The following is an 11,749-nucleotide window of genomic DNA, read 5'->3' as shown; positions in this document are numbered from 1 at the left end:
AATATTTTCAAGGGAATTTTCAAATAATTTATCTCATTGCAGATTGAAAGAATTTCTTCCCAAGGAATACATTAAGACAAAAGGAATAGAAAAGAAAATATTTCTTGTAAGTATATGTTAACTAAGAAGCATTTTACAATGGTATGGACATGTGTCAGTTGTTTAAAATCTTATTTTCACCTCAACATCTTTTCTTATTTTAAGTTGGTATAAAGCAGTTTGACAAACACAAATTTTGATCATTGAATGAAAAGCTTTATATTTCCTAATTAATAGAACATGATTAAAACGTTCAGATGAGTTATCTCCCTGTAATGCTATGTGCCACTTTAATGTGTTGTTGGATAATGCTCTTTTTGATGAAATCTGTACATTCACCAATAAATGTTTCCTTATGATCCTGATCATGTGAATTAAAAATGTATCCTTTAAACTTGAACACAATATCATGGATCTTAAAATATTTGTCTAGTTCAATTTTGAGGGTTTTGACATTTAATGTACAAGAGTTATTCCCCTTTGTTATCTTAAAATTTGTTATTATCTATCATAATTTTTTCTTCAGGAACATGATAAACTGAGAAATAAAGGTTTAAATGAATTTGAAGCCAAGGCCAAGTACACACAGATGTGCAGATCTCTAAAAACTTATGGTATTACTTTCTTCTTAGTCAAGGTAAGTGCAAATAAGATTAAAATATAAATCTAGAAATATATATTTTTTTGGTAATATTGTTTTCCATATAGACTTCACATGTTTAAAAAACAAACCTTGGGATCAAGAGTTTGGAAAACCAAAATAATAGCCTGATTGAAAGCACAGGCAGTCAGTCAGTCCGTCCCTTCCATGAATATTTTTCTTCGCATTTTTCTCAGGAACTACAATACAAGGATTTCTGAAATTTGGTTTCAGGGTTTATCTAAGTCAGCTATACGGTGTGATGCGTTTTCAGATTGATCACTTGACAACTTCCTGTTTACCGAACACTTGTATGATTTTACACATGATAGCCAAGTTGAAAATTTTCATCACATTTTTCTCAGGAACTACAATACAAGGATTTCTGAAATTTGGTTTCAGGATTTATATAAGTCAACTGTACCGTGTGATGTGTTTTCAGATTCATCACTCAACAACTTCCTGTTTACCGAACACTTGCATATTTTTATCATGCAATTAAATTTCAATGAGTGAATAAGAAATTGTAAATACCAAAACTTCTTAAATATTAATGCAAATAAATGTTTTTTCTTTAACAGGAGAAGATGCCAGGTAAAAATAAGCTAACGCCACGTTTACTTGGTATTACAAAGGAAAGTGTTGTCAGGATGGACGAAAAAACTAAAGAGGTAAAAAGTTTCATCTAATGGTCTTAACATGTGTTTAAATTTTTTTAAATAATTTAAAATTTTAATAGAAAACCTTGGGTTTTGATAGTACTAGAAATTTAAAGTTTAGGCTAAATTTAGAATAATTGCATGCATTTACTGATGTCATCATAAGAGTCTAATTATTGCCGTTTTGAAATCTGCCTCACCATTCAAAGTTCTTGACAGCAACTATATCTTAAACAATACAGATTAAATTGATGTTATTAATTGACAAGCATTGAATATTTTTTTTTTTTTTTTAAACTTATTGAGAAAGTTTTATTTTAAAGCTTTTTGTGTTAATTTCAGATCTTAAAGACTTGGCCACTTACAACAGTTAGAAGATGGGCTGCTTCACCAAACAGTTTTACTTTGGTAAGAATTGAGGTTATATACAAGTTTTATTAGTGACAATTAAACATATTTCTTACATATAAGTTTAAAAAAATATTATTTTAGAGAATGTTTTGATTTTTATAGACCTTTTTCGAGACGTCGGAATCGGTTGTTTTTCTGCTCGGGATTTCGGGATTGCTCCTTTTTGGATGTTGGGATTTAAATTTCTTTAAATTCAGGACCTCGAGATTTCATGTTTTTAAGCCCGGGAATTCGGGACAAGGACCCCTCAGACCCCCTCTCTTTATACTCTTGATGTCTTCTTCTGACAGCCCATACAATATATACAAGCCCTTCACAATACTTCTCCTTTATTTACTTATCATACCAATGATACATTTTATTTGTAGGATTTTGGTGATTATTCTGACAATTACTATTCAGTACAGACTCAAGAAGGAGAACAAATTTCCAGACTCATAGCTGGTTATATTGATATTATACTAAGCAAGGTAGGTTTAAGGTCACAGTATGTGGTTTTGATAGGTGTTTTTTTTTCTCTTGTATATTTATAAAGTTTATATCATATACAATTTTTGTCGTTAGGTGTCACAATAAAATATGTTTTATTTCCTTTATAGGATTTTTATACGACCGCAAATTTTGAAAAAATTTTCGTCGTATATTGCTATCACGTTGGCGTCGTCGTCGTCGTCGTCGTCGTCGTCGTCCGAATACTTTTAGTTTTCGCACTCTAACTTTAGTAAAAGTGAATAGAAATCTATGAAATTTTAACACAAGGTTTATGACCATAAAAGGAAGGCTGGTATTGATTTTGGGAGTTTTGGTCCCAACATTTTAGGAATTAGGGGCCAAAAAGGGCCCAAATAAGCATTTTCTTGGTTTTCGCACTATAACTTTAGTTTAAGTTAATAGAAATCTATGAAATTTTGACACAAGGTTTATGACCACAAAAGAAAGGTTGGGATTGATTTTGGGAGTTTTGGTTTCAACAGTTTAGGAATTAGGGGCCAAAAAAGGGCCCAAATAAGCATTATTCTTGGTTTTTGCACAATAACTTTAGTTAAAGTGAATAGAAATCAATGAAATTTAAACACAATGTTTATGACCACAAAAGGAAGGTTGGTATTGATTTTGGGAGTTTCGGTCCCAACAGTTTAGGAATAAGGGGCCAAAAAGGGACCCAAATAAGCATTTTTCTTGGTTTTCGCACCATAGCGTTAGTATAAGTAAATAGAAATCTATGAAATTTAAACATAAGGTTTATGACTATAAAAGGAAGGTTGGTATTGATTTTGGGAGTTTTGGTCCCAACAGTTAAGGAAAAAGGGGCCCAAAGGGTCCAAAATTAAACTTTGTTTGATTTCATCAAAATTGAATAATTGGGGTTCTTTAATATGCCGAATCTAACTGTGTATGTAGATTCTTAATTTTTGGTCCCGTTTTCAAATTGGTCTACATTAAGGTCCAAAGGGTCCAAAATTAAACTTAGTTTGATTTTAACAAAAATTGAAACCTTGGGGTTCATTGATATGCTGAATCTAAAAATGTACTTAGATTTTTGATTATTGGCCCAGTTTTCAAGTTGGCCCAAATCGAGGTCCAAAATTAAACATTGTTTGATTTCATCAAAAATTGAATAATTGGGGTTCTTTGATATGCCAAATCTAACTGTGTATGTAGATTCTTAATTTTTGGCCCAGTTTTAAAATTGATCTAAATTAAAGTGCAAAGGGTCCAAAATTAAACTAAGTTTGATTTTAACAAAAATTAAATTCTTGGGCCTCTTTGATATGCTGAATCTAAACATGTACTTAGATTTTTGATTATGGGCCCAGTTTTCAAGTTGGTCCAAATCAGGATCTAAAATTATTATATTAAGTATTGTGCAATAGCAAGTCTTTTCAATTGCACAGTATTGTGCAATGGCAAGAAATATCTAATTTCACAATATTGTGAAATAGCAAATTTTTTTTTAATTAAGAGTTATCTTTCTTTGTCCAGTATAGTAAGCAAGAAATATCTGCAAGAATTTTTTTTAATTGGAGTTATCTTTCTTTGTCCAGAATCAACTTAAATCTTTGTTATATACAATATACAATGTATATTCACTTTTTACTACCAACTGGTAAATTTAAATAATCTTTACCATTCAGTGATAACAAGCAGTTTTTTTACATCTTAATATTTTATGATGTATTTAAATGAGTAGTAATTGTTGCAAACTCCATTAGAATATTTTAATTGAAATTAGTTTTGGAATAAGGGAAAGGGGGATGTGAATAAAAAATTGGGTTCAATTTTTCTCATTTGAAATTTCATAAATAAAAAGAAAATTTCTTCAAACATTTTTTTGAGAGGATTAATATTCAACAGCATAGTGAATTGCTCTAAGAGAAAACAAAAATTTTAAGTTCATTTGAATACATTCATTCTGTGTCAGAAACCTATGCTGTGTCAACTATTTAATCACAATCCAAATTTAGAGTGGAATCCAGCTTGAATGTTGTGTCCATACTTGCCCCAACCGTTCAGGGTTCAACCTCTGCGGTCGTATAAAGCTACGCCCTGCGGAGCATCTGGTTTTTTCTGTTAAAGTTGCATTTTTTGTATAAATGAAAATTTGGTTACCATGATTAAGGTTGATAAAAAGTTCAAGAAAAAAACCAAATGATCTTAAGTGGATAATATTGAAATACAATTTTACAGTTCAAAGAATCTATTTCTAATTCAACCAGTAACTGGTTGTAGACTTGAGAAAGAACTTGACAGAACTGATAAATTACTTTGACTTGAAAACTAATGATGGTTAGTCTAGTGAAGAATAATCCCTAATGCTTTTTGCTTGTCGTACCAAACTTGAAGGGTGAAAATTGATATAGTTAATAGAGTTTTATAGAGCACTGTAGACATGGAAATCATTGTTATAGAAAGTGGGGTGATGCATTTGAATTTCAATAATAAAGTCAGCAATCAGCCTGGCTATTAATTTAATATCATCACTTCTGTTGGATGTTTACTTTGGCAGTAAAACTGTCTAGCCCTTCGGTAAATATAGGTTGACAAAGGAACTGTGACAAAATCAATATAATCCATGCTTATACATACACTGCAAAAACATTCTAACAGGGAACCAGGATTGGTTACCAGCTTAATTACACATTTTTTCAGAGGATACAAATGTATTTTATGAAATTCAGATCAGAACTTTATAGTGAGGTGGAAAATAGTTGCAATGTTATCAGGTTGATTTTAAAATGACAGTGCAAAAGTCATACTTACTTTGAACCTAAGATTGGTGACCCGCAGAATAGCAAACTTTTTTTCTGAGGATAAGAATATTTCATAAAATTCAAATCATAACTGTTAATATATTGAGGTAGGAAAAGATGATAATATTTTCGGGGCTGATTTTAAAGAACATTATTTTACAGAAAATTTGGCAATGTTTTCTGATTGATTTTAAAGTTGTGATACATAATTTTACAGAAAAAAGCCAAAGATCACCTTGGTATTGATGGAGAAGATGAAGCTCCTATTTCTGAGGATAATGTTGCTCCATCACAGTAAGTAGCTTATTACTAGTAAAGACATATATCAGATTGATTAATGAATAAATTAAAATATAAAAAAGAAGATGTGGTATGATTGCCAATGAGACAACTATCCACAAAAGACCAAAATGACACAGACATTAACAACTATAGGTCACCGTACGGCCTTCATGGTTAGTAAGGTTTTTCAATCAAAATATGATAGACAAGGCAATGTATTGTTAATAAATTTTTCTCAAATTTTGTGCTATTTTCACATTTTTTGAGTGGTCTAAGACATATATATATCAACACTAGTGATTGGTCGAAATTCAATTTTTTTTGTTTCATCGGAATTTCCTGTTTAGACTTAAAAATAGACAATATTGCTGAAAGTGGTGTTAAGGCAACTGTTCCTGATAATGTCACAAATAAATAGCACAATTTTCTCAAAATATTTGAAAAAGAAAAAAAAAAATTATAAGAAGAACAGATTCCATCACTTTATCTTATGTATTACGATATTTCTTCACTCTCAATAGTTGAATTTTAAATTTTTATAAAGCTCGGCCAGCCTTGTCCTTTAAATAAAAAAATTAAACTGTCTCAAGTGGAGAAATATTGTTATACACTTGTTGCAGTGATGGAATTTATATTTAACTTATCTTGGTTGACTGTCAATCCTCAACTATCAAAAACAAAATAGACAATGGGTGCTGAAAGTTGGTTAAACACCAACCAATCAATCAATCAATCTAAATCATGGACTACCAGTCATCAGACATAGAATATATAGGTCTTAAAATTTCTCGATTTTGTTATAGGGCCACCATTATCCAGAGGAACCAGGCAAAGATTGGTCATGCTGATGTTGGATCCGTTGCCATGCCAGCAGTTTTAAGGGGAGCTAACACTGGGCAATCTAGTTTTTCTACGGGATCAATGGGATCAGCTCAACATAGTCAGGTGTCAAATGAAGCGCATGTAGGGCATGCTAATAGACAGGTGTGATATTTACTACTAACAAAATAACTACTTCCTGCTTGTTTGCCCTTAAAAAAGGGGGGTTGAAAATAGTCTTGTTTCTGTTTGGTTGTTCAAAAGTTTCTACTTTCTGTTTGATTTTACAAATCTCTTCTTTCTGTTTGAAAGATAAAATTGGTGACTTGACAACAATCTTCTTTTTGATTTGATATGCAAAACTTTCTACTTTCTGTTTTGTTTTTGAAAAAAAAAATCTGTTCTATTTGATTTTGCAAGTCTTTCTCTTTTCTGTTTTGCAAAACTGTCCTTTTATTTAGTTGGGAACAGTTTAATGTTTGTTGATCTTTACTTCTTTAGTATATGTTATGACAAAATTTGATAGGTAAGGGTTTAGGTGATAACAAAATCCTTTACTGACTTTAGTTCAATGTTGTTGGTTTATGTAGACCAGTTCTAAAAATCGGTATTTGATTGGTGATAAAAATAAAGTTTTGTTTATGTTGAGAAAATAATAATGTACACATCCATTGCTGTAAAAACCTGTTAATCTTTTTCTGATTAGATTTGTACAATTCTGACAAAACAAATCATTTTCACATTAAGATTTTGACAATAAACAAATATGTTAAAAAAATCCCCAAAAACCGTTCAGCCAAGTCTTTTCAGACCAATTTCCCTACACACTGAGCAAAATTGTAAAAATTATCCCACATGAGTTTGTGAGATCTCGTAAAAATTATCCCACATGAGTTTGTGAGATCTCGTAAAAATTATCCCACACGAGTTTGTGAGATCTCGTAAAAATTATCCCACATGAGTTTGTGAGATCTCTGTCTGTTATTTACAGTGGTCTGTGCATCAAAGGTTTTTGCAGACATTCTCAATCCAATTAGCAAGCTTTCTTTATAAGGGATTTAGCTATTAAGATGATTACGCCACAAGACTTCCCAAGTGTTGCTTGTGAGCTAAGGCATACAACTACCTGTTATCAAAAACTGTAGCGAACATATTTAGTCATGCTCTGTTCTATTGATGTTACCAAGTGAGGCAGCTGCCTTCTTCATTTGATCTGTGTAAAAAAAAATATTCAATCAGACTTGCCAACCTAGTTTTCACACAATCAGTGATTGTGTAAGGTATGTGTTGACTGGACCTCATACATTACAAGCACTTTAAATATTGTACACCACCCTCAACTGAAGTGACCTTTCACCCCTTTTTATTCCTGTTTACTAATACAATGAAAGTAACATTTTACTGTTGTACAGCTTATGTTATTTTTCTTATAGATATATTATTTTAATTATATGATGTATATTTTTTACGATTTGTTATAGAACCTAATTGTTAGTTACTTCAAGCAGTTTACTACATTAGAATTTATTAGGAACTCTATTTATTTAATTTTAAGTAGTATGCATGTTTATTCAGTTTGTAGTACACGTATTACAGTAGATGTTTAAATTAGGTTTTAGTTTGTTTGAAAATTTTAGAATCTGTATTTTTCTCTAAACTGATGGATTCTTTTTAATGAATAGTACTTCAATGGATAATACATGCAATTACCTAGTTCAACACAAAGTAGCTGTTGCATCTCTGAAAATTAATTTTTAAAATTAAAAATTGTTATTTGTTGAACTAAGCTTAGTTTTTAGTCGGAGACAATTTGATAAGAAGTTGGTTGAAGTTTTTTCTCGAAAAAGAAAAAGGAAAAAAGTGTAATATTATACCATTCTAATTTTTAAAGTTCCGATCCTGCGTCCATAATTTGCCTACAAGAATCTGACAACTGTTTTGAAAACTTTAGAGATCCTTTGGTTTTGTTGTAATGTCACACACCTGTTTAAATTTGCAGACTGAAATCTCATTGGTTGAGGTATTTATTACCAGAACAGAAAATAAAACAAAGTGTAAGCAATACTTGGACAGTGGATGTTTATTTCAATTAGATTGATTTTAAACCGGATTTTTGTGACAAAAATGTCGGTTATTGATTTGGGGAGGTATGGCAATCGGGCGGCCAGGCATAAACTCATGAACTGTTCAACCAAAGCTTTTAAAATTTTATTGACATGTATATTGAATTCAGAATCCCTCTATCTTAAACATTTTGCAGTTAGCAGTTATTATAACTTTGGTAATTATACTAGCTTTAATTGTTTGTTCTTGAACAACAGAGACTAAGAATTGGAAAGATGTGTTGAGATGAACATTGTTTATAAGATTTTTATGAGTACAACAGTGCTTTTTATTGTACAAGAAAATTTGCCAAAAGAGATTGTGGTCCAAAGATTTTTCTGATGCAGAATTAAGAACTCTATTTTGAAATTTTGGTGTCTGCTGTAATTATTTTGGTCATTACACAAGCTTAAGTTGAGTGTTCTTGAACAGCATAGAGAATGAATTACAAAAACTCATCAAAGATTCCAAGCTTAAAAGGAAAAGGATACAATAGCCATTTACTGAACAGCAGTATAGTACATGTACCAGATTAAAGCTTTCTGTTGACAATGTGTAAAATTATGATTAGGTGATTGCATTGCTTGTGTATTCCATTTTACTTTCCCTGTGTTTTATTGTCCTCCTTTAATACAGAAGTGCTATACTTCCAAGAAATTATTTAGAAAATGTTTGGTTTTATTTGTTAATTGAAAAAATATTCTGTCAGCGAAGAATACTGTACATCAGGGTCATTCAAAGTAATTCAGACTTAGTCTTTAGTAAGATTTGTTCACCTAGATTATTGAAATAAGAAAAGAAAGGAAGATCTATTTGAATTTGGCTTTTTGTAAATTTCTAGTAAATCATGAGTAATATACTCTAGAAGCAGAATTTTTTTTTTAAGTTGTGGATTTGTCTGAAAATTTAATCAAATGATGAATTAAATGCAACACAAAAATCAAAATAGCGTTATTATTGAGATTATTTATTATTTAGGTATCAGATAAGTAATTAGTTTGATGGAAGCTTAAAAATTAAACCAGAATTTGAAGGGAGAAAAAATATAACTTAATGTTTGATTGCCTTTATACAGAGTCAGAACATACGAGAACAGACGCTGTCACATTCACAGAGGGCGCTGATTACCATTATAGACGAGGGAATGACGTCCATCAAGAAGGCCCAATCACAGATGGATCATGGTGCCACACTTCCACAGCTTGGAGACGATGCTGTATGTTTATTTATGAATTTTAACAACTGTTAAATTTTTGCAGCTTTTGGAGCAGTATGAATAAAAAAAAAAATCCAAACATAAATTGTTACAAACTCAAAACTTAGATATTCCCAATATGATAACATCAAGCAAATACGAAAATCATGACAATAATGAATAGCTTAAAAGTGGGGTAATAGAAACAGCAAAATTTAATTAAAGTGAACTCAATTTACACATAAATGGTTTGTTACAGTTTTAGGCAAGGTCCAAATAGATCTGACAAATGATTTTTGTTTGTCGTTTATTATTTATATTTACAAAAAGATCTATGCTATAATAAGGTCACCTTTACTTTCATGTAGGATTTTCGGTTAAAAAAGAAAAAAAGGAAATGCTGAAAGTTTTAATATATAGAAATAAACTTTTGATGAATGTGTGTAACAGAAATTATCAACAATTTGTTATTTTTTTCTAAACAGGCCTCCAAGAAATGGCGTCAAAATACTTTAGATTTGTCCCGACAGAAAGTGAGCGCTGAGGTATCAGCTATGAATGCTGCCACAGCACAGCTAGTTACATTGTCAGCAGGAGACGAGGAGCCTGATCCACAAGCAGTTAGCTCGGCTGTAGCTCAAATGTAAATCAAACTAAGTTTTATGATGTACAATTGAAATATATAGGATATTATATTATGAAAAAGACAGGTTTTTAATGTCAATTTTAGATCGTGAAATTAGGGAAATTAAAAAATTGATGCAACACAATATTTAAAGATTTAAAGAAAATTTTTACTAATTTTTAAAATGATACTTTTTATTTTAGCACCTCCAATATTGGAGAGTTCTCACATGATGTGCGTATGTTGGCAGCTCTACATGAAGACGAGAACACTGGTAACAATTTAATGAACGCTGCTAAACGTCTGGCTGGTGCCTTCTCAGATTTACTTAATGCGGCACAACCTAATGCAAGAGATGTAAGTCATGGATATTGAAATAAGATTAATCTATATAATAAGATGTGAAAATCATGAAAAAAGCTATGAGGCAACTAGATAGATTAAAATGAGAAATAAAGTATATTCGAAAAAATTTGGTTTACAGTATATATATTATCACTGTAAATCATGATACTGTGGATTCATTATCATTCGTTGAATACCAATTTTGGTGGAGTTCGTGGGAACAGGGAAACCTCAAATTTAAATATTCAACGAAATATACATTATATTAATGAATATATGCAGACATTGCTAAAACCAGGAAATTCAGTATCCACGATTATGTAAGTTTTCCTCAATCCACAAAATTTGGAACCCACGAAATCCATTGGCTCGGTACAGTTTACTTGTGATACCCCTCTCTCAAATTAGATGATAATGGCCTACATTTTACACATGATTGGCTCGGTACAGTTTACTTGTGATACCCCTCTCTCAAATTAGATGATAATGGCCTACATTTTACACATGATTGGCTCGGTACAGTTTACTTGTGATACCCCTCTCTCAAATAAGATGATATTGGCCTACATTTTACACATGATTGGCTCGGTACAGTTTTGCACAAGGGATGTTTAAATAAAGTCATGGAAATAAGTTTAATCTAATGTAATGTTTGGTATGGTAGAGAATTTGGAAATATTTTGAAAGATATTTAAAAAGAATGATTGTCCTTTGCCTGGAACAATATATGTTCTTCCTTTTGAAATACCCAACTAAGGGCCAGTATGTTTTATGGTTTGTGCATCGGTTTATCTATTTGTTTGTCTGTCCTGCTTCAGGTTAAAGTTTTTGGAAAAGGTCATTTTTAATGAAGTTGATGTCAAATCAACTTGAAACTAAGTATGCATGTTCATAGAAAATGAACATAGAAAATCATAGTGCTTGCTGAGCATCACAGTTCTATGGGATCAGTGTACTATGAGGGGGGTTAGTAGGGGTCTTGGTCCCGAAATCCCGAGCTTAAAAAACACGAAATCCCGAAATCCCGGGCTTAAAAAATGCGAAATCCCAAGGTCCCGAAATTCGAAAAAAAATAATTCCCGGATCCCGAAAGGGTCAATCCCGAAATCCTGATAAAGGTCCTATCCCCTCTCTACTATGGACACTCTTGTTTCAAATGTTTTGAAAAAAAGGTGTCTGCATAATGGTTGGGTTGTTGTCTCTTTAACACATTCCCCATTTCCATTCTCATTTTATGATAGCAAATCTATCACAAAAATTTTAATTAACATTATCCAGTAGGACAAATTCAAACTAGGGGATACTTTTCCCAAATATCTCTATTGCCAAATAGGATTCCCTTGGAGAAAAGTTCACACTTCACTAACTGTACTACTTTTA

The 11,749-nt window shown here is 31.4% G+C and overlaps 1 protein-coding gene across 14 annotated transcripts in view; it reads left to right on the top strand.

The window, feature by feature from the left end:
• LOC134718714 (talin-1-like) overlaps positions 1 to 11,749 on the top strand; it is a 146,274-nt gene that overhangs the window by 74,049 nt on the left and 60,476 nt on the right. For 13 of the 14 annotated variants that reach the window (XM_063581394.1, XM_063581392.1, XM_063581383.1 and 10 more), the window contains 10 exons: positions 43 to 106; positions 566 to 676; positions 1,261 to 1,350; positions 1,681 to 1,746; positions 2,118 to 2,219; positions 5,218 to 5,294; positions 6,086 to 6,266; positions 9,280 to 9,420; positions 9,885 to 10,042; positions 10,228 to 10,381. In XM_063581394.1, the coding sequence (XP_063437464.1) occupies positions 43 to 106; positions 566 to 676; positions 1,261 to 1,350; positions 1,681 to 1,746; positions 2,118 to 2,219; positions 5,218 to 5,294; positions 6,086 to 6,266; positions 9,280 to 9,420; positions 9,885 to 10,042; positions 10,228 to 10,381 (1,144 nt within the window). The remainder of the gene's footprint in view (positions 1 to 42; positions 107 to 565; positions 677 to 1,260; positions 1,351 to 1,680; positions 1,747 to 2,117; positions 2,220 to 5,217; positions 5,295 to 6,085; positions 6,267 to 9,279; positions 9,421 to 9,884; positions 10,043 to 10,227; positions 10,382 to 11,749) is intronic. The other variant, XM_063581395.1, reaches the window with a different exon arrangement.

Source organism: Mytilus trossulus, chromosome 5, assembly GCF_036588685.1.
Source record: "Mytilus trossulus isolate FHL-02 chromosome 5, PNRI_Mtr1.1.1.hap1, whole genome shotgun sequence".
Taxonomy (NCBI): Eukaryota; Metazoa; Mollusca; class Bivalvia; order Mytilida; family Mytilidae; genus Mytilus; species Mytilus trossulus.
The sequence above is the reverse complement of the archived record's forward strand: the minus strand, read 5'-3'. Positions and strand labels throughout refer to the sequence as shown.